A 23,877-nucleotide genomic window follows, 5' to 3' on the forward strand; every position below is an offset into this window, starting at 1 on the left:
ATAATACTAGGTTGCGGTGATAACTCAATGGTATGTTGCATATACACTCTGAGCACAATGAATGGCACACCGTAACGTGCAATAATATAGGCGCTTATCATCATTATTACTATTACTACTCATCTAACTATAGGGATACCCAAAAACATCACGGCTAGATCATTTGTGGGTACAGAATCCAGGAGAAGAATGAAAGAAACAAATCAGGACACGATTACGTTTACTGCTATGGATAACAAGACTAGACTAGATTTCTGCATTCTTTTGGTACCATGCCTAACACCCAGACCAGGCCAATCTATCTGCAGCTCTAAGGGCATAGCAGGGCTGACTGGAGGAAAAAAACGCACTACCAACGAGATACTCACATGAACCACAGCGGGAGGACTAATACCAGCCAAGGGGAAGTGGGTTCTAAATCTCCAGCCACTTCTCCAGCCAACCCCATTTATCTCAAAGGCAATGTATTAGTTCTTTTAAAGAGTTCTTGGGACTTCTCTGGCGGTCCAGTGGTTAGGACTCCGTGCTTCCACTGCAGGGGGTGGAATCCTGGTTGGGGAACTAAGATTTCACAAGCCACACAGAGTGGCCAAAATAAAAACTCCTCCTGTATTCCAAACTACCCATGTTAATTGGTATTCTGTGGAAAAGAGGGTTTCCTAGTTGTGGCTGGAACTACCTACTATCAAACCACTGCCCCCTCCCCTGCTTCACAGCTAATCTAAAACAACCCTGGCTGTCTGATTCCCCTGCCGTATGCTGCTTTCCCAGCCTCCTTTATAAGGACAAGTTTTGTGAACCAAGACTGACACGTGAGATACAAGAAGTCTTCTGGGCTTCCCTGGTGGTGCAGTGGTTAAGAATCCACCTGCCAATGCAGGGGACACGGGTTCAAGCCCTGGTCCAGGAAGATCCCACATGCCACGGAGCAACAAAGCCCATGCGCCTCAACTACTGAGCCCGTGTGCCACAACTACTGAAGCCTACATGCCTGGAGCCCACAAGCCACAACTACCAAGCCCATGCACCACAACCACTGAGCCTGTGTGCCACAACTACTGAAGCCCGTGTGCCACAATTACTGAGCCCATGAGCCACAACTACTGAAGTCTGCAAGCCACAGCTACTGAGCCCATGTGCCACAACTACTGAGCCCGCAAGCCACAACTACTGAAGCCCACAAGTCACAACTACTGAGCCCGCAAGCCACAACTACTGAGCCTCCGCTCTAGAGCCTGCGTGCCACAACTACTGAAGCCTGCGCACCTAAAGCCCATGCTCCACAAGAAGAAAAACAACCGCAAGGAGAAGCCGCACACCGCCATGAAGAGTAGCCCCTGTTTGCCACAACTAGAGAAAAGCCCATGCACAGCAAGGAAGACCCAACTCAGCCAAAAATAAATAAATAATTTTTTTAAAAAAAAGAAGTCTTCTGAAGACTGTCTGAGAAAGGTTTTCCTCTGCTGATAAAAAGAGAAGCCACTTGAGAAAAAGAGTCCCTTTGGCCAGGCTCTATTCTTCACCCTTGTCTCCCTCCTATGCCTTTGAATGAAATGATGATGCCTGGACCTGCAGGAACCACCTGCAACCATGAAGCTACGTGCACAGGGGCAAAAAGTGAACAGAGCACAGTGCAGCTGAAGAATGGGAAGGGGCTGGGTTACTGGTGACCACTGGACCTGGACTGTCCATCCTCGGTCTTCATGTTTGGTGAGAGAGGTAAATGTCTTAATCACTTGAGCCACTGCTATTTGGGAATTCTGTCACTTGTAGCCAAAAGCCTTCCTAAATGATCCAATAGTGAATCTTCCAAAGGGGGATGGAGTATGTAGGGTTTTCCAAACTCACTTGACTTCTTATGTATGTGTGTGTGTGATAATTCAACATTTTTATCTCTTAAACCCTTTTGTATGGGTAGCTCAAAACATTAGTTGACACAATAGTACAAAATAAAAACAAGCTAGGGACTTCCCTCGTGGCGCAGTGGTTGAGAATCTGCCTGCTAATGCAGGGGACACGGGTTCGAGCCCTGGTCTGGGAAGATCCCACATGCCACGGAGCAACTGTGCCCGTGAGCCACAACTACTGAGCCTGCGCGTCTGGAGCCTGTGCTCCGCAACAAGAGAGGCCGCGATAGTGAGAGGCCCGCGCACCGCGATGAAGAGTGGCCCCCGCTTGCCACAACTAGAGACAGCCCTCGCACAGAAACGAAGACCCAACACAGCCAGAAAAATAAATAAATAAATAAACAAATGTGGGGTTTAAAAAAAAAAAAAGAGAAAAAAAAAATAAATAAAAACAAGCTAAAAAAAATAAATAACTTCCTCTATAGAGCACAGTTTTGCAAATACAATCCTAAGTGTTTTTCAGATTGAGGTTACCTGTCATTTATGGATAAGTTTATAGATAAAACTCCAGAAGATGTGAGAAGCCACATGATAAAGTTCCAGACTTGCTTTTACCAAAATTAATTGAAAATGAATCTATAATGGAGCAGAATACAAAAATCACATGTCTTTTAAAAATAAAAGAGAATTCAAAGAAATTTTAACTTGCGTGTGGAACGGGGGGAGCCTGCCCACTGAGTAATGCAGCCACTCAAATTGTTTACATTTAACCGTCTAGATGGATTGGTTCACGTTTGACAAATATTTATTAAATGGTCATTACGGGCCAGGCGCAGTCTCTGCACTGAGGATGCAAAGGTCAACACGACAGACGTGAACACATAGTAACACAAATATTATGACAGAGAAAGTGCAGGGTTCTATGGGAACACAGAGCAGCGGAAATCAACCCACTCTAGAGGAATGGATAAGAGCTCCCAGTGGATGTGTGGCAATTAATCTAAGACCTAAAGAATGAAAAGCACTTTGCCTAGAAAAGATTTGGGGTGGAACAGGGTTATGAGGTAGAGAGGGTATTCCAGGCAGAGAAAGAAGCACGTGCCAGGTCCTGGGGGCTAGAATGCCTCAGTGAGTGCAAGGTGCGACCATGGAAGGGCTGTTTGCAAAGGACAAACTGAGTCTTTTAAAAAGCATACTCCGGCTATGGAATGTAAATGGATGGAGGGATGGTGGCATGAATCCAGCTAGGTGTGTCTTCTGGGCGAGCTCAAGGAGGTGGTACAAGGGCGTTGCAATGTGTGAGTAAAGAAGCTGTTTCATCATGAGTAGAAGACTGGGGATTCAACGGACGGGGAACACGGTGAGGAAAAGGACAAAGTGGGCTTTCAGATTTACTGTGGAGCAACTGGGTGGATGGAAGTGCCCTTTACTAAGCAGGGAACAAACCCTGGAGAAGGAACAGGTTGGAAGGAGACTGGGACATGAATGTAACCTGAGAAAACTCCAAATACAGCTGTTCACATCACATGACCATGATGACATTCAGAAATCTATGAAAAATGGCATCAATGTTAAAAAAAAAATGTGTGTTCTAGAACTAGCTAAGACATTACAGCACATTTCTTCATTCTGTGTTTAAGTGAGGCAGTGGTGACGTGCTGAGGAGTACAGGAGGTTGAACTGTGTCCTCCAAAAAATATGTTGAAGCCCTAACCTCTGGTGCTGTCCCATGTGACCTTATTTGGAAGTAAGGTCTTTGCAGATGGAAACTGTTAAGATGAGACCATTCTGAATTAGAGTGGGCCCTAAATCCAATAACTGGTGTCTTTATAAGGAGAGGGCGATTTTAAGACACACAGAGACACAGGAGGCAAGAAGGCCAGATGAAGACAGAGGCAGAGACTGGAGTTACGCTGCCACAAGCACCACCTTCGGAGGGGCATGGCCCTGCCAGTTTCTTGATTTCGGAATTCTGCCTGCAGAACTATGAGAGAATAAATGTCTATTGTTTTAAGACATCCAGTTTATGGTACTTTGCTAGAGCAGCTGTAGAAACTATTACAGGGAGGAAGACTGTTTTTAGCTTCAGAAGAAATTGAAAAGGAAGACCTAAGCCAGATACAAGGCACTGAATGAGACAAGAAGACAGTTAACTACCTTGCAAAGTAAGCATTTGGGGAGTTTGAACCTATTTAGGTCTTGAATTCAGTTTTCACGTTTCAAAACCGGGGACAATGGTACTTAATCCAGAAGGTTGTACATCGGGTGTAGTCTGTGCGCCGTAATGGATAACTAATTATAAGTTATCGCTGGGCAAAACTTGGATTTTATAACGTTATTATTCATTAATCTATGAGTACAACATGGCAATCTATTCCTTTTTTATTACAGTGTTACTGCTACTGCTGTGACAGGTCTGACAGATTTGCACACCTTCCTCCCTCTGAAGGCAAAGCTGGTTAACGGTTTGCCATCATTCTAGTATAGTGGTTCTCAACTGGGGGACATATGATGATGTCTGGAGACATTTTTGGTTGTCACAACTGGGAGGGAGGCGCCACTAGCAAACAGTAGGTAGAGGGCAGGGATGCTGCGAAAACATCCTACACCACATAGGGAGCCCCCACAACAACGAACTGTAGGGCTTCAATAGTGCCGAGTTGAGAACTCTGCTCTGGAAGTAACCAGACAACGTGCAGTCAAAGCTTCAAGTACCAAGAATTCACTTTCTCATCCAAAGTAGTCAAACCGATCACATATCCTTCTGAAATCTGACAGAACAGACTATCAATACGGTGACTCACAAGCTGTCCAGAGCTAATGGAAACTTTAAACTTCTTTTTGATAGTCTAAAAAAGAGTGAAGGGCTTCCCTGGTGGCGCAGTGGTTGAGAGTCCACCTGACGGGTTCCTGCCCCGGTCCGGGAGTATCCCACATGCCGCGGAGCAGCTGGGCCCGTGAGCCATGGCCGCTGAGCCTGCGCGTCCGGAGCCTGTGCTCCGCAACGAGAGAGGCCACAACAGTGAGAGGGCTGCGTACCGCAAAAAAAAAATAAAAAATAAAAAAAATAATATAAAATAAAATAAGAGTGAAAATTTCTGTCCTAGAAGTCAGGGGCATGGTCACTAGCCACTCTGCAAGCACTAGCAGTGAGACACACACACACTGCAGAGCTGAGGTAGCCACTCATCCCATCCGCCAGCATAAACCATCTCAGCATAAACCATCTGCCAGACTGGAGGAAGAGTAACTGTCCTCCCAAGCGGTCCCTCCCAGTAGCCAGGGAGCCTCCCTGAAGCTGAAAACCACTGGAGGCCCAGCAGCTAAGCTCCTTGACTGAATCCTAGAATTAGACTTAGGCAGTGGGCGGTTAGATCAGTCCTACAGAGCTGGCATACGTAGTTATCTTTCATCTGTACCGCGTAGCCAAGCCTAAGCGATTGCCTTGTTCGAAGCTGCTGTATCCCCTTCATGGCTGTCTCTGGCATGCAAAGCATTTGTAGCTGCCTCCTTGAAGCTATAACAGAAATACGGCTGTGCATACTGTACATTTTTAACCCAGTCTGTTTATCAAGACTGTGGTCTGCTTGTCACCCTCACCAAATATTCAGGTCATAAACAACTTGAACCTCCAATGCTATTCTCGGAGTCAAGAGCACCAGAAATATGATGAGCTAATTGGTAAAGGCAAGAAAACCCCATTTTTGGTAAAGGCAGTTAGGTACTCAGGGTTGCCCTCTCCATTGAAGCTGTATTTCTTTCTTTTATTAACACAGAAGTGCAAATATATCTAAGGAAAAAAATATGGGATAGCTCACAGTGCAACATTAAATATAATGGCAAAATCTCCTGTGGAGGGCAAAGTACACTGCTAAGTAGAATAGCATATATCTTAATTCTAACTTTCAAAAGTCTGTATTTATTGGGTTCTAGGCAAGTTCAAGAATAAAGGTTGCGGGACTTCCCTGGTGGTCCAGTGGCTAAGACTCCGCCCTCCCAGTGCAGGGGGCCTGGGTTTGATCCCTGGTCAGGGAACTAGATCCCACATGCCACAACTAAGACTTCCATGCCGTAACTAAAGATCCCACATACCATAACTAAAGATCCCACATGCCGCAATGAAGATCCTGTGTGCGGCAACTAAGACCCAGTGTGACCAAATAAATAAATAATTTTTTAAAAACGGTGTTTTTTTTTTTAAAAAAAAAGAATAAAAGTTGTGACATACTGGTTTAATACCCTTAATGTTTTCATCACCATAGCAAAACTACATTTACATTTAAAATTGGCTTGGGGGCTTCCCTGGTGGCGCAGTGGTTGAGAGTCCGCCTGCCGGTACAGGGGACACGGGTTCATGCCCCGGTCCAGGAAGATCCCACATGCCGCAGAGCAGCTGGACCCGTGAGCCGTGGCCGCTGAGCCTGCGCGTCCAGAGCCTGTGCTCCGCAACGGGAGAGGCCGCAACAGTGAGAGGCCCGCGTCCCACAAAAAAAAAAAAAAAAAAAAATTGGCTTGGTACTGTCAATGTATATTTTATCATTAAAAATCAAAAATTCAGTGAAAGCTTTTGGTCCATTGAGACAGAACGAATATTTCAACAGCTGGAAGATGTTAAAAGTCAAGAGTTCTGGCATTTGAAGAGTCATATATAATCACCCTCCTCTAAAAACAAAACATCGCAAAGAAAGCCAAAGAAACATGCTATCTCATAGGAAACCAACAAAACACAAAAATACAAAAATTATAATTCCTCTCCAATCTGTATTTATAAAATTTACTTAGCTACTAGAACTATGTAAACTGTCCCAGGTAAGAGAAATAATCTCTTCCTGAAGTTATGGGAACACTATTTTCCTAAGTATGAAAAATAATCATCAGCGTCTTTATGCATTCATCATCGTCACATTATGGCTCTTCAGGGCAGACCATACAAAGTTTTCATGTCACCTCGACAGCCGAGCAGCTGAAATAATTCATAATACAGTCTGATTAGAAGGAGCAGAAAGAAAAGCTCAACCTCTGTTTCAATTTAGTTTGAACTTTCAAGCTAAAATGTCAGCAACTCAGAAGTAGAATTTGAATAAACATTTCATGATAAATTTGGGCATTAATTTTATATATTCACAGAAGCCTGTTTCCATGATTCTCTTTACTTTGTCTAAACTGTACCCCGTGAACTAACTACTACTATTCCTATCATATGCCAGCAATTCAGCCTACCTTCATCGCCTTCGTATGTGGAAATAACAAACCACAGATTTATAATTTCATTCTAAGTTCATATTCTAGGAAAGACGGACTATTTATGGAGAAACAGCAGGAAAATATTCTATAATCCAACACATACTGAGTACATTTAATAAAGAATGCTCCCTAGAGAAAGGCAGAGCTAAGGGCTAAGGGGAGTATGTGTATGTGTATGTGCATGTGCATGTGTGTGTGTTTTGAGTGGGAACAGTTAGAACAAATGCTGTAAAGAAAAGGCTTGTACAGTATTCCTTCTGGAGCAGGACCTGACTCCACAACCAGAAGTCTAAAGTAAGAGGAATAAACACTCTGCCAACCAAGGGATTGACTTTCTTCCCTGAAGCAGGGAGTATTGGAGTATTGCTAACATCTTCCCAGTCACGGGGAAACTTTTTTCTAAAAAAAAAAAAAAAAAAAATCTAATCTTTCAAAGATTTTCTAACAATCTTTAAGAGCAGTGGATTTTAAATTAAGTTACAAGAAACGCTAGAGTCACACCCCAGCTTGTTCTCAACCGGAAGCAACTTTTGTCTGTTTTATACAAAGGTCCTATGGCAGAAGAACTGTGAAAAATGCTGATCAAAAATATTAAGAGGGGCTTCCCTGGTGGCGCAGTGGTTGAGAGTCCACCTGCCGATGCAGGGGACACGGGTTCGTGCCCCGGTCTGGGAAGATCCCACATGCCGCGGAGCGGCTGGGCCCGTGAGCCATGGCCGCTGGGCCTGCGTGTCCGGAGCCTGTGCTCCGCAACGGGAGAGGCTACTACAGTGAGAGGCCCACGTACCGCAAAAAAAAAAAAAAAAAAAAAAAATATTAAGAGGGTTGCCTCCCCAGGGATGTCAAGAGAATCCAATAACATAAACCTGTCAAATGTTTAGAGCAGAGGTTTGCATGCTATAAAAGCCCAGCAGCAGTTGGCTAGGATAATGAGGCTGGTAACAATTCAAGTCTTCGCTGTAGAGGTAATTTTCAAAAAATGAAGCCCAGAGGCTTGTATGAGTCCATGTGTAGAAACTATACACCTAACATCTCAAGCTTTTAAAGGATGATCACCTCCAACAGGTGTCTGAATTACAGAGTTTCAAAACTGGATGTACAGCGAGCAACGCCACAAGAAGGCTTACCTCTTCTTCTTGGTGATAATGAGCACGTCGTTAAAGAGGAAGAAGTAGACTTGCTGTTTGGACGTCCTTTTTGAGAAAAGCACAGTGTCTTCCACATAGGCTGTCAACTCACCTCTTTTGACCAACCAGCGGGAAGAGGAGACTAGAGGAAAAGGCTACAAAAAGAGAAACACTCAGTACCCAAAGCCAAAGTAAAGTCCTTTTAGGATTATTGAAAGTAAAGTATAAAACTTACATTCAAACAAATGATACATCACTATTTTATATAAGAGTGTATATAACAAGTACGTAATAGTGAAATACAGTTAGAGAAGGATAGCACATTCTCCAAGAGAAAATCAGGAAGAACAATTTATTTTCCAATATAAAAAACTATTAGGGCTTCCCTGGTGGCGCAGTGGTTGAGAGTCCGCCTGCCGATGCAGGGGACACGGGTTCGTGCCCCGGTCCGGGAAGATCCCCCATGCGGCGGAGCGGCTGGGCCCGTAAGCCATGGCCGCTGAGCCTGCGCGTCTGGAGCCTGTGCTCCGCAACGGGAGAGGCCACAACAGTGAGAGGCCTGCGCACCACAAAAAACAAAACAAAATAAATAAATAAACTATTAATATTAACTTGCCTATATAAAAACTAAAACTCAATCAGAAAATGTTATTGGGTCAACCAAAAGTTATTACCCTTCCATTAACTCTTAACTAAAAAGAAGATTGATATGGAGTCACTTAAAACTGAAAAGCCTCAAAAGGAAACCTATTGGTATCAACTGAAGTTATTTTAAATATCACAAATCAGAATCCAAAAATATGAAAAAAACATTGATAGCTGCGGTTAAAAAGAGACAAATTAAAAAGTCTGCATTCAACTCATGAACTAAAAAGACTTTATTCAAAAGGAAAGAAAAAACCCTGCAAACGAATGTTTTGTCTATTGATTATCTACGTAGCTGTATTCTGGAGAAAACCTTTGCTTAAGTTTATGGTAGTTTCCCTCATGGAAGTTCATCCCTGAAAGCATCACGCCATTTTCTGGTTGTGAAAATGAACTTCTTTCAGAATAATCCATCTTACTCTCATAGAAGAGGCTATATTCAAGGAACTGCATACTGTCTTTTCTTTATTCAGTTTACAGTTTCCAACTGGAAAACTCTCAAAACCTCAGAATGATCCTTACCCATGAGAGCTTTTTTTTAAGTTAGCAGAAATGCTTACTGCCAAAAATCTGACTGAAAAAACGACATCCATAAAAATAAGCAAAAGTTCTTGGACACACAAAAGATAACTCTAGTAAGTGTGGTGCAACCAAATGTCATCCATTTCAGGGAATAATGATTTAAAATAGCCAAAGGAAATTGAGGATATTAGGGAGGAAATAAGAACGCTAAGAAAGGATTTCATATATTTTTAATTTATAAAGGACATTTATAAGAAGGTTGCTCATCAGTTATATACTATTTTCCTGAAGATTTAACATGTAAGATGAAACAGTATGGCTGATCTCAAAATTTCAAAACTGGCTATTTCAAGGAGCTCATGTAGTTTTCAGCCTCCAAATCTCAAATCAGACTATGGCTGAGACTTAAAAGGTGACAGAGAGGTTGCTTAGATAACTCAGGAGGACCCCACCAGCACACACAAGAGGTCACCACAAATAATCAGAGTCAGGTTAGGTCCTGCCACAGGGCTGCAACTACTGGGAACGCACTGCTATCTTGTTATTGCGTGTATAGGATAAACCAATGACAGTATTATGTAATGGCACCCTATGACTGTTCTTAGTTTAGAGGATGGGGAAAAAAGTTTTTTTAACTCTTGGTCTTTTTTTTTTTTTTTAATTTTTTTTATTTTTGGCTGTGTTGAGTCTTCGTTGCTGTGCACAGGCTTTCTCTAGTTGCTGTGAGCAGGGGCTACTCTTCATTGTGGTGCGCGGACCTCTCACTGTGGTGGCCTCTCTTGTTGCAGAGCAGGGGCTCTGGGCACGCAGGCTTCAGTTAACTCTTGTTCTTAAAACAGATTGAGTTTTATGAACACCTCGTACTCCACTGGGCAAAAATAAATTTCCAATGTATATCTAAAATTGACAGTGGCTTGCAATATGTCTATGCTTCTTTAAAAAACAAAAATCTGATACTATAAATGTTTTTTGTTTCAGTTTATTGTTGAAAGATTAAACTCATTCAGATGGCTTTCTTTTAAGAAGAAGCTATAAAAATGACCAAAATATTTAGAAGAATCACAGTAGCCCAAATTGCTCCTAAGTGAATTCCCACAGTTTAGAAGCTTCGTCTAAGACTAGAATCCAGGTGTGAATCAAAAATAAGAAACAAGGGCTTCCCTGGTGGCGCAGTGGTTGAGAGTCCGCCTGCCGATGCAGAGGACACGGGTTCGTGCCCCGGTGGGGAAGATCCCACATGCTGTGGAGCGGCTGGGCCCGTGAGCCATGGCCGCTGAGCCTGCGCGTCCGGAGCCTGTGCTCCGCGACGGGAGAGGCCACAACAGTGAGAGGCCCGCGTACCGCAAAAAAAGAAAGAAAAATTCATGAACAAAAACACATCCTTAAAGGTACTGATATAATTCCCATGGAGAAAAGATTTTCATTCTTTTTGGTGTTACTTAGCATCCTAGAAAACCAGCCTCAGCATAAAATTTAACTAATTTTATGGGCCAGTGAGACAAGGAAGAACAAGTTTTTTCTAAATTGAGACAAAAATGCATCATTTAGCCATTTTAAAGTATACATATAATTCAGCGGCTTTTAGTGCATTCACAGTGTTGTGCAGTGATCATCACTATCTAATTCCAGAACACTTCCATTACCCTAAAAAGAAAGTCCATATGCACTGAGCAGTCACTCTCCACTCTGCCCTCCCATTAATTAAGTTAATCCTTACAACAACTCCATGAAGGAAAGTACCATTATCAGTCCTACCTTACGGTTCAGAAAACTAAGAAATGAAAGTTAAGTAATGCCCAAAGCCCTACAGCTAGTAAGTAGTGGAGCTACAACTGGAACTCAGGCAGGCTGGCTCCAGAGTCCACGCTCTTAATAGTGGCTTCCTGTGCCAAGCCGGTGGACTCTCCTCACCCCTCACGTTACCACGTGCAGCACACGATACTCGGCCAGAAACTTACTAATTTAAAAATGAAAAACACATGTAAGTAAACATACATACATTCATACATACATAAATATCTAATACACACACACACACACACACACAGACATATATATAAGCTTCTATCCCCTTCAAATGAGAAAAAGACTAGCATTATTTTGCTGCCATGGTTAAGAATGTGGACGCTGCAGTCAGTCGCAGATCTGAATCCAGACTTCAGTACTTCTCGGTGTATGACTTTGAGCAAATAATTTACTATTTCTAGCTTCAAATTCCTCAACGATAAAATGGGAATAATAATTAGATACTTCGTGGGGTTCCTGTGAGAATTCAATGAGACTATGTGAAAATGGCACATAGTAAATACTCAGTAAATATTTTCATGGCAGTAATGGCTACGGTAGGACATTAAACCAAACAGAACCAACACAGAACCCGCTACCTTTCCCTCAGGGTCGTTCCTCCTCTTGCATTCCCTACCTAGGTGGATGGTGTGACTCTCCATCCAGTCGACCAGACTAGACACCTGCGGTACCACCGCTACAGCCCTCCTCCAGGCATCCCGCTTATCTCTCTGCCTCTGCTTCCAGTCTCCAAACTGGTTTTCCGCCTCCGGTTTTATTACATTCCCAAACTTACCCTCCACATAGCTGCTGTAATACATTTTTAAAATAATAAACTGAATCTGGTGTATGTGTGTAGAGTGGGAAGGGGGGGTTGTTAAAAAAAAGTCCTATGAAAACCTATTAAGTGAACAACCTCCTTCCCACACCGTACCTCATCTACTCAGTTTCCAACCACTGATTACAGCCCCTACCAGGTAGTAACTGTTACTGTTCTTCTATAACTTTCCAGAGATTTCTTACACATAAGCAACTTTTATACTCTTTTTTCCTCCTGTTCTGCACCTTACTTTTTTCACTTAATAATGTAAGACAGAAAGCTTACCGTATCGATTCCTAAAATTCTTCATTTTTTTTTAAGTTGAGTGGTCTTACACAATTTAGATTTATTTAATCAGTCCCCTATTGATAGATGTTTAGGTTGTTTCTAATCTTTTGCAGTTAAAACAATGCCATATCAGTAACTTTGTGTGTATGTCTGTATATGTGTGTGTGTGTGTGTGTGTGTGTGTGTGTGTGTGTGTGTGTGTGTAATTTTACACATTCATGAGTATATCAATAGGATAAATTCTTAGAAGTAAAATTGCTGGGTCATAGTAACTTGCATTTGTAATTTTGATAGTTATTGACATATTGCCCACCATTGGGGTTATAACAATCTTTCCCACGAGAAACAGATAAACATGGCTTTCCCAACAACTCACTGATAAAATGTTTTGAATTATTTATAAATCTAAGTGGTAGAATACATTATTTTAATTTCAATTAGCAATTTTCTTCTGAATGAAGTAAAGCATCTTTTCAGATGTTTAACAGTCATTTGTATTTCCTCTTCTGATGACAGTTTTCTAGTTTGCAATTTTCTAATGGATTTTTTCCTTATCTTCTTCTTATCACTTTGAGGTTATATGTTGGGAATATTAATGCTTTATCTATATGGGAGTTCTAAATTTTTTTCCCAGTTTCCTATTTCCCTTTTCACTTTTTAAATACCCTTTAATTTTCACTCTATGGAGAAATTTTTTAAATTTTCACATCGATCAATTTTCCTTTTAATGACTTCTGGATTTGGAATAAGTTTAAAAGGCTTTTACTATGATGCTAAGGTCATCTTTACTAAATGCGCATCTGACTGTGTCACTTCCACGCTTTGAACTTTTCAGTGGCTCCCAGATGATCCGGCTCTGCTCCTTCTTTTGGCGCACAAGGCCCTTCCCATGAGTTCTGGTTCGGCCCTGCTTGCCTCGACCCCACTGAATGTGTGCAATTCCTGGGCTACAGCAGCTGAAACCATGTCCTGTGCATTTGCTCCTGCTCTTCACTCTTGGAAGACCCTTCTCTCTCTCCTTTCAAGATCAGCTCAAGCGTACCTCCAGTATGAAGCCTTGCCTGGCTGCTACAAGCTCCCCACCCCTTTGTCCCTCATTCTTAGGGCCGGCCACGCCCTCTCCATTGCTGGTGTTCTCAAAACTCTTCTATCTCCCATAACAGCTGTAGACTTGGCTCACTCCTTTGTATTTCTGTAGCCTTCTACTAGATGGTAAGCTCCCTGAGGGTAGGGATCATGCTTTTGTTTTCCCACTTCAGTCCACAAAGGTGCTCATGAAATTTGTTGAAAGAATGCACGTGCTTGGACAAACCACTTAACTTCTTTGAACATCTGTCTTCGCGTCTTTGAAATGAACTGAATAAAAATGTCCATTGTTATCCATAAAGTGTTATAGAAATGAGGTCCTAAGGTTGTATTAGTATTTCTAAGTGGTCTGAATTAAGCCCTTCATTATAAATCTAAACTTAGAATACTTTCCTTTAAGTTTTCAATCTTAATCATTGAACCAAGAGAAAACAAAAAAACAAAAACTCCTGCACTCAGTTGATGTTAATCACTTATTTTTAAGAACCCTTGGGGTAAGCATTTTTTCAGTTACAAATTAATTGTGGTTCTAGAGAAACAGAGCTTAAAGGTATCTTAAAACAACTGATTATCAGTGAAGAAAGAAAAAGAAAAATGGTTAGGGAAGGGACTTATCAACTTTTAAAACGGAAATGGTTAGAGATTTATCATCTTTAAAAAGGAGGGGATTAAAAAGAACCTTTTGATGTATAGATATATTTTCTAAAATACTTAGAAACAAATGAAAGTGAAGGACAGGATTCTTTTTGAAGGATGGGAAAAAAATGGGTTTTGAAATTGCCGTAAATTTCTATATGAGGGTATAATAGCGAAAGTGTGCGTGCGCGTGCATGCGCACCCTGTTTTTAGCAAGTACCCATCATTTTCTGAGAAGAATCATGGGTCACCTTTCCGCATTTAAATCTTTATAGTCAGGGTGTCACAGTGGAAGAGTTTACACTGATCTGAAAGTCAGGACGTCTGGACCCTAGTCCTGATTTTGCCACCACGAGCCGAATGACCCTGTTAACAATTAATTATTCTCTGGGTTGTGTTTCTCTCATTTATAAAATAAAAGGGTGTAGCTGTACTATATCAGTGGCCCTCAAACTATATGACACAGCAGAGAGTTATCTGCATAATGCCACGATCGCTCTAATCCCACTGCACAAATTAGGAACACTTTCACTATGAAAAAATATGACCGCTTTAAGTTGCTTCATTAAATTCAAGTGGCATAAAACGAAACAGAATCACAACCATGAACACTCACACCCATTAAGAACTAAACTGTGAGCCAGCAAAGGAGCTGACCATGGCCTAGCCTCGCCATTAATTGTTATTTCCTTCTTTGTGCATCCTGTCATCTGCCCCTGAGCAGTATGAGACACGCAGTAGCAGGCAGCATATATGCACAAAAGAATTATGGGAGAAAAACAAATTTGAAAAGAACAATTCACTAGCAATCCTTTTGTGCAAACTGAGAAAGGAGTGTCCTTATTTGATTTAGGAGAACACCCTGGTCCAGCTCGTGGGATACCACTGTTTTGCAGGATACTTTGAGAATACTAAAGAAATCTCCTTTCTATTCTAAAATTCTATTATTTTTAACCACCCTTTTCTCAAGTTTGGTGGCTTCCTAGGGAAACAAGAAAGTGCCAGTTAGATAATACCTAACTCTGTGGTCTAGAGAAAGGTCACTTTATCTGGTATTAGCAAGAGCTGAATTGTCCAAAGCAAAGCATCTGCTATTTCCCCTGCCAGCCTCTCTGTAATCAATTTATGGCCCTGCTGTGAAAAGCAAATTCCTCTCCACTTTGTTGCCCTCAACTATCTCTTTATTCGCATAAGATTTAAGCAGGAGCAGTAACAAATCTATTTATGAAGAAGTATGAGAGAATACCTTAATTTTAAACTCCAGCTGGGAGTTAATTGTGTACATCATTTCAGTCCTTTCCATCTTCCGAGCTCCTTCATTGCAGAGTCGAACCAACTGGAAACAGAGGATAATAAGGAGGGTTAAGAGGTGAACGAGAGAAACCTCACTTTCAAATGCAGATCTCACAGGAAACAATTAGCACTGTGGAATCTCCAGAGACTCATTCCAGACAGTTAAAGAACTCACAGTTTCACACAGTCAAGACTTTGTACCCAGTTGGAAGTGGTGTCTTCAGGATGTGAAGACAGAGGAAAAAAAACGTCCTGAGAATTTTCAGGGACACGCATCCTCTGTGCATTATCACACGATGCCCTCCACATACACTCGGCAGATTCCTCACACGGTCCAGTCTGCTCCAGTCTGCTCCTTTCCTCTGCCCCTCCTCCTTGCCTTCACCCATGGGAACACCACCAACCTCAGAGCAAGCTGCACCTCTCTCCCCACTTCATATCAGAGCAGCTGAGGGCAGACCACTGACTTCAAAGACAAATTCTTAGCAGAATGCTACATGCAAAGCAGGTGACCAGTAACCTGGATGCTGGAAGAGGAAAGCCTTCCATTGGAACCTAATGGTCAATGATTCTTCAAGGATGGTCAAGCTAAGGGAAATGCAGTTTAATTAGAACTACTGATTTATCTACAAACAGAACAAACTCATAGTCCTTTGATGAGTAGCTGTGATATCATGATTTATAATAAACAAAATATATATTTTGTCTTTTTCCATGGTCTCTGGCACACAGCTCCTAAAACCCTTGTAATTTCCTACGTAAGAACCACAGGGGCATCTCTGGCTATAATTTAGTTTTGCTACCAGTTCCTGAAACAGCTCCAGGGCATAAAAGTGAAATGGGTATCTTCAGTTATTCGTAACAAGCCCCCCCTTCAACCACGTCTGAGTTTATGTTAATGAGGTGACTTCTGGTAAGCCCCTAAGGATGGGGCTGGTTGCCAGGGGAACCAAGCAAGTGATTAAAGAGAAGGCTGGAACTTTCAACCCTGCAGACTTCCAGGGAGGGGAAAGGGGCTGGAGATAATGTGATCACTATTGGACAATGATTGAATAATTCACGCCTACATAGTGAAGCCTCCATAAAAATCCCTGAACTTCGGAGTTGGAGAGCTTCCAGGCTGGTAAACAGGAACACTCCTGTGTGCTGGGAGGGTGGCATCCTTCTAGACCTCACCTTATCTCTTCATCTGGCTGTTCATTCTTATCCCTGAATAGCCTTTGTAATAAACCACTAATCTAGTAAGTAAACTGTTTTCCTGAGTTCTGTGAGCCCCTCTAGCAAATTAATCAAACCTGAGGACGGGGTCATGGGAACTTGATTTATAGCCAGTGGGTCAGAAGCACAGGTAACAATGTGACTGAAATTTAGTGACTGAAATGAAGTTGGGGGTGTAGTCTTGCGGGCTTGAGCCCTTATCCTGTGGGATCTGATGCTATACCTCCAGGTGGAGTGAGAACTGAACTGAATACAGTAAGACACCCAGCTGGTTCAGCAGAAGTACTTGGCGTGGGGAAAAACCCCACACATTTGGTGACCACAAGGGTCAGAAATGAAGTGCTCTGTGGGTAGAGTACTGAGCACAGAGGAGACACACAGGAGTTTCTCCTTTACACTGTACCTAATACATAATTATTAGTTCACTGGCCTAAACCAAAACAAACTTTGTATTTCCAATTTCTTATTAACTGAAAAATCTATAAAACTTGTCCATAACAAGGATCATTGGCCATAAAGACATGTGACTGTTAAAAGCGAAGCTAGAAATTCTGATTAGATTTACTTTAATATTACTGCTCCATTAAGTTACATATGCTTACCGTAAAAAAAAAAAAAAGATAATACATAAGTAGACAAAACAGGCCATAAAAGGCTCTGACCTAATCCTACTCCATGGATGTAACTGGAAACAAGATGGGTTATACACTTTCTTTTTTTCCTATGCTTATATGAACATATAAACGCACACATATAATGTGTAGAAATTCTAATTTTTGAAAATGGATTATCCAATGCTTGTCTGTGACTTAATTTTTTCACTTGCCAATATTTCGCCTTATAAATTTAACATTCACTGAAAAAAAAAGTTTATTTTGTACACGGTATGCGTCAGATGCTAGGGTTACAACATTTAAGAGATACACAATCCCCATCCTCATAAAAGAAGGGCAGACACAATAATTACAGACTGAAATCTTAAAGGGGGGAAAAAAAAACAGGGGTTCTGGGAGAAGGAGGGTGAGGAGGGAGCCAGGGACCTCTCCTGAGAGGTCATTTCGTCTGACAGCTGAAGGAGAAAAGGGAGTTAGCACCCAAATCAATGGAGAGCGCTGGTCCAGGCAGAGTGAACCCCAGGAGCAAAGGGCTGACACTGGGAAAGTGCCGTGTGCCTGAGAAAGTAAACGGTCCGGACACAGGAAAATGGCACAAGAGGAAACCAGAGGACCAGCCCAGGGTCAAAGCATGCAAGTTCTTCAGGTGTGTGGATTGTATTCTAAGTGCAAAGAGAAGCCACCAGCAGGCTTTCAGCAGAGGAGTGATAGGATGCAACATATGCTACGACCATATGTGCTTTCCACAGTGTACTTATTCAGTCCCCCACTGATGGACACTTGGATGTTTCCAGTCACTTAACAGATATCCTAGGCTTAAAGGGGACACCTATCTTCAGTTCCAGCATATCTTTAGGTCTGGATGGTCTTGAGGAGTTCACTGATGCAGGGACGGATGGCTGCCCCCGATCAAAGCTAGGCGCAGAAAATATCCTGGCTGGGCTGGGGCAACTGTAATTAAAATATCCTATAAGGGGGACTTCCCTGGTGGTCCAATGGTTAGGACTTCACCTTCCAATGCAGGGGGTGCGGGTTTGATCCCAGGTCAGGGAGCTAAGATCCCATAGGCCTCGTGGCAAAAAAGCAAAACATAAAACAGAAGCAATATTGTAACAAATTCAATAAAGGCTTTAAAAATGGTCCACATCCAAAAAATCTTAAAAAAAAAAAGTGACTTTAAAATAATATATATATCCTAAAAGGATGAAGACAGAACAAAATCCAATCAGGCAGCCACTGCTCAGGGCATTTTTATGATTTCTCTTGAAGAATATATGTTCATAGTTCCCAAATCTGTGCTCCCTGCCTTGGTCTGGAGCCAACTACCTGGATGGTATCTCCTCTCGGGCCCCCCAGAGCCATCTCGAACTCAGGATGGAATGACCAAACCTCAACACTACCTTTACCACCCCCTCCCCCGGCCCAGTGTTCTCTATGTGATCAATCCCAGCATCATCCGCTTCCCCAAGCCAAAGAGCTGGGTCCTCACCTCTCAGATGCCTTCGGCTCCTTTGTCCTCCACATCCAAACAGTTCATAAAGTCTCATTCATGTTGCCGTCCTGCTGTCCACTCATCCACCAGCCCCGTCCCCGCACTCAGGCTCAAACTCCCTCTCCTTTGGATTACTGGCCTCCTAATTCACTGCCATCACTTCTGCCCTACCCTTATGTGTCATCCAGAAGAACATTTTCAATCTAAGTTCAAATCTTTTTTTTTTTGGCGGTACGCGGCCTCTCACTGTTGTGGCCTCTCCCGTTGCGGAGCACAGGCCCCGGACGCGCAGGCTCAGCGGCCATGGCTCACGGGCCCAGCCGCTCCGCGGCATGTGGGATCCTCTCGGACCGGGGCACGAACCCGTGTCCCCTGCATCGGCAGGCGGACTCCCAACCACTGCGCCACCAGGGAAGCCCCTAAGTTCAAATCTGATCATGCAACTCGTCAGCTTGAAATCCTTAAAGGGCTCCTCGAAGCTTTCAGAATTAAAGCTTGGCAAGACCATGATCTGGCACCTACTTACTTGATCCCTAACTTCCTGCTTCTCTTATCTTGGGCCTCAGTCTTACCAAATCTCTGCTCAGAGCCGCACACCCTTCCACGTCCCTTTGCACTTTTGCACGTGTGTTTCCCTCTACCTGAACATTCTTCACCCCACTCTGTTCCACTGACTCCTTCTTATCTAGATTTATAACCCCCTATTTGTCTTTCAGGACTCATCTTGGGTATTACCTCTCTAAAAAGACTGGAGAGCAGAGATTGTGAAATTTCCATATTTGTTAGTTCAGTGCCCAGCCCAGTACCTAAGACACAAAGGAACGCTCAGCAGATGTTAATGTGTAAACTGCCTTCAGGGATCATTTATAAGCCACTTAAAAAAGGGGGGGGGGGCAATTCCTTTTTAGTTATCCCACTTTAAAATGAAAGGGAAAATGGAAAATAAAGCTATAATCTTTATTTCCTAAACTTCCAAACATAGACTCCACCAGCCGCCACCTCCAAAGGCGTATTAAAAACAAAAAAGTTCCCTCAAAATATATCAAGCAATGGTATCATTAGTGGACTCCGATTAATGACTATCTTGAAGGGACAAGCGCTAATTTGGATATAGTGTTTTTATTAAAATCAGCCTCCGCATATTAAAGCCGTGCCTTCCTTTAGCGTCTGTCAAAGCTTTATTAAATTTGGCTGAATTTTTTGTTTTAGGCCAAATTTATGTGGCAAAAAAAGAACTCAATCTCTCTAGTGTGGAAATATAAATTAAAACAAAAATAAAATATTTTCAATCTATCAAATTCACAAAGATGAAAAGAATATTGGATGCTGGGGAGTGCACAGTAAGACAGACACTTAGAAATACTCCTGGCTGTCATGGATACAGGGACAACTTTTCTTGAAGGCACTTGGGGGTCTTTAAATCATACCTACCTTTTTTTTCCCCCAATAAACCCATTTCTGGAAACTTTTCAACAGAAATCATCAGAGGAGCACAATCATTTATGTAAGGCCATAGTCCATGCAGCACTATTTAGAAGAGTAAATGAAATGGGTACCACATGAATCCATGTGTAAGTGTACATTTACATCCACTGGAAGGACACGCCATAAAATGGCAATAGTCACTATCTTTGACAAGATTACTGATTACATTTTATTTTCTCTTATTTCAATTTTTCAAATTTTCTGTAATGGACATTTAGTAAATTATTTTTAAAATGTTACCTTTGTAAACCTTAAATGCATTCTTTCAGAGCAGTACTTGGAGTGAAGGAAAAGAACCTTATTAATTCCTCCCTTCTGCTCTCCTCTCCCTTTACCATCAGTAACCACGGTTGAAAGTCTGATGTGTATGATTCTGGGTACTATTTCTATAAATTGATGACATACATATGTCATCAATTTAAACACATCAAAATAAACACATTTTATTACGTAGATGTCATTACACTATCTGTTCTGTTCTGCAACTTAATGTTCTTCACTTGACACAGCTTAGAGATCTTTTCATGTTAATAGATAGATATCTACCTCTTTTAAATAGCTGAAGCAATAAGTTACAAGAAAAGATTCAAGAGAACTTGGCTCTTCTGCTACTATGAGAAAAGCTTATAACTTAATATTATCTCCAAATAGAAGTAGAATTTTTATGAGGTGCACGTTAAAGCAGTTATTCTCTTTCCACGGGAGAGTAAATAAAAGAGAGCAGCAGGGACGATTTCATTGGCATAAGAAACCATGTCCTGAGCACCACTCCTTAGACACCAGACACGACTCTGCACCAGCTGAACTATCAGATTCCCTGGAAATTTCCCTCCCCCCGGCTCCGCCCCAGCATCTGAGCCGAAAATCTGGAATAAATACACATTTCACTTGATATAAACATCTTTCTTGTTTTTGAGTTGTTTGACTAAGTCAGTAAGTCTTTCCAAAGCCCCAATTCAGTAAGTTGTCACCGTCATGTCAGCCACATACAGGAACAATTTCACTGAAGTATTATTCATACTATGCAAATAAATTTCATTAGCATTTTAATTACCAAAAAAGATATTACTCATTTTTTCCAAGAATGAATATCTAGAGAGACTTGCCCAAGGGCCTTAGGTGGAGTCCGGTTCTGAAAACTTGGGCCTCATCATACAAAATTTCACTCTCTAAAATAAATACTGGGAACTCCCAATTTCTTTCATTTCCGATAAGGGAAGCAATTCTTATTGAAATTCTGCATTTTGATTTTGAACCATAAATGCTCTATGTACACAGTTTTTTTGTTAAAAATACTGACATTGTTTTCCCAGAATCTATAAAACCCCATCAGTAACCTGCACAAATGAAAAAGAAGATGAATCCCTAAGCTGGCTGTATTGATAACCTCAGTTCCCTACAACACTAGGAGATTGCAGGAATAATCCTGATATTCAGGACTCCTACTCAAGAGAGAGAAACGCTGCCTTAGAAAAAACAATTCTCTGGAACAGCACTTCTTCACAGAGGGTCCTTCATACAGTAAGTATCAAGGTAAGGCAGTTACATTACATTTTTGCCAGCCTTTCCTAAAAGAACCAGTGCCACATCAAGTGAACCAGAGACACCTAAAGGAATGTAGCAGTCTACTGTAACTGGGATGTAAAAGTCTCAAAAAAATTAAGGATCATTGCTCGTTCAATTCAATTACTATTACCCTCCTCCTTTCTCTTCTGTGTGAATTCTTTTCCAACTTCTCAGTAACAACCAAACAAAATCTGACAATCTCTTTCATGGCCAAGGCTGGAACTTCTCTAAGTACAATAGCTTCTCCTAAAGACCCTCCCCCCCTCCCCCATAGGATTTGGGGTCCTGGAAGAGAGACCCATGGGCAGTAGGACCTTAGGTAATTTCATACCTGTCAGCCCAAATTTCTTCACTTAGTGTTTCCCAAAGTGGGATATGCAGACCACTGATGGAGCAAGAGATGCATTCAAGTGGTTGGCAGACTGCTATGGTTTGAATGTTCATATCCCCCCAAAATATGTGTTGAATTCTTAACCTCTGAAGATGATATTAGGTATTAGCAAGTGGGGACTTCGGGAGGTGCTTAGAAGTCATGAGGATACAGCCCTCACAAATGGGACTACAGTAAGCCCCCTACACACAAACCTTCAAGTTTCGAACTTTCAAAGATGCAAACATGCATCTAGTCCCACATAGGAACCAGAACCTGTGCCAAAAACGTCAGGTGTGAATGAAACTGCAGCTTGCCCTCCATCTCCTATTGCTGACAATCCTTCAGCTCTGCCATGTCCCACCTCGTCTCCCTCCTCCAGTCACTAATTCTTCTTGCCTGTTCGCTCGATGCCAGCCCCTGGATGCCAGCTGTTGTACTGCACTACCGTACTTTTCAAGGGACTGGACTGTAAGATTTAAAATGTTTTGTTTTTTGTGTTCATTTGTTTTTTATGTATTATTTGTGTGAAAAGTATAATAAACCTATTACAGTACAGTATTGTGTTAGTTGGGTACCTAGGTTAACTTTGTTGGACTTACAAACAAATTGGACTTACAAGCGCGCTCTCCAAATTGAATTTGTTCGTATGTGGGGGACTTACAGTAGTGCTTTCTACAACAGGCCCCAGAGAGCTCCCTCGCTCCCTTCTGCCGTGTGAGGCTGTAAGGAGAAGTCTGCAACCTGGCTAGAAGAGGGCCCCAACCCAACCACGCTGGTACCTTGATCTTGAACTTCCAGCCTCTAGAACTGTGAGAAATAAATTTCTAGTGTGTATAAGCCATGCAGTCCACGGTATGTTGTTCTAGCAGCCAAAACAGACTAAGACACAGATAAACTTATTTTTAATACAAAAAAAAGTGGGCAGAAGACCTATATAGACATTTCTCCAAAGAAGACATACAGATGACCAATAGGCACATGAAAAGATGCTCAACATTTCTAATTATTAGAGAAATGCATATCAAAACCACAATGAGGTACCACCTCACACCAGTCAGAAAGGCCATCATTCAAAAGTCTACAAATAACAAATGCTGGAGAGGGTGTGGAGAAAAGGGAACCCTCCTGCACTGTCGGTGGGAATGTAATTGGTGCAGCCACGATGGAGAACAGTATGGAGGTTCCTCAAAAAACTAAAAATATTTTGAGTTGCTATATGATTCAGCAATCCCACTCCTAGGCATATATCTGAACAAAACTCTAATTCAAAAAGGTACGTGCACCCCTATGTTCACAGCAGCACTATTCACAAAAGCCAAGACATGGAAACAACCTAAATGTCCATCAACAGAAGACTGGATAGAGAAGATGTGGTACATACATATAATGGAATATTACTCAGCCATGAAAAGAAATGAAATTGGGTCATTTGTAGAGATGTGGATGGACCTAGAGTCTGTCATACAGAGTGAAGTAAGTCAGAAAGAGGAAGAGGAAAACAAACATCGTATATTAATGCAGGTATGTGGAATCTAGAATTTGGTACAGATGAACCTATTTGCAGGGCAGGCATAGAAACACAGATGTAGAGAAAGGACGTGTGGGCACAGAGGAGGAAGAGGAAGGTGGGACGAATTGGGAGATTAGGTTTGACATAAATACAGTACCGTGTGTAAAATAGGTAGCTAGTAGGAACCTGCTGTATAGCACAGGGAGCTCAGCCCAGTGGTCTGTGATGACCTAGATGGGCGGGACTGGGGGGTCCAAGAGGGAGGGGATACGTGTATACACATAGCTGATTCACTTCATTGTACAGCAGAAACTAACACAACATTG

General features: G+C 42.1%; 1 protein-coding gene across 1 annotated transcript in view; it reads right to left on the bottom strand.

The window, feature by feature from the left end:
• ARHGEF26 (Rho guanine nucleotide exchange factor 26) overlaps positions 1-23,877 on the bottom strand; it is a 215,432-nt gene that overhangs the window by 96,238 nt on the left and 95,317 nt on the right. The window contains exons 10-11 of the mRNA XM_060149589.1: positions 15,247-15,336; positions 8,219-8,373 (exon numbers count right to left, since the gene is read on the bottom strand). Coding sequence (XP_060005572.1) covers positions 8,219-8,373; positions 15,247-15,336 — 245 coding nt within the window. The remainder of the gene's footprint in view (positions 1-8,218; positions 8,374-15,246; positions 15,337-23,877) is intronic.

Source organism: Lagenorhynchus albirostris, chromosome 5 (genome assembly GCF_949774975.1).
Source record: "Lagenorhynchus albirostris chromosome 5, mLagAlb1.1, whole genome shotgun sequence".
NCBI classification, from domain to species: Eukaryota; Metazoa; Chordata; class Mammalia; order Artiodactyla; family Delphinidae; genus Lagenorhynchus; species Lagenorhynchus albirostris.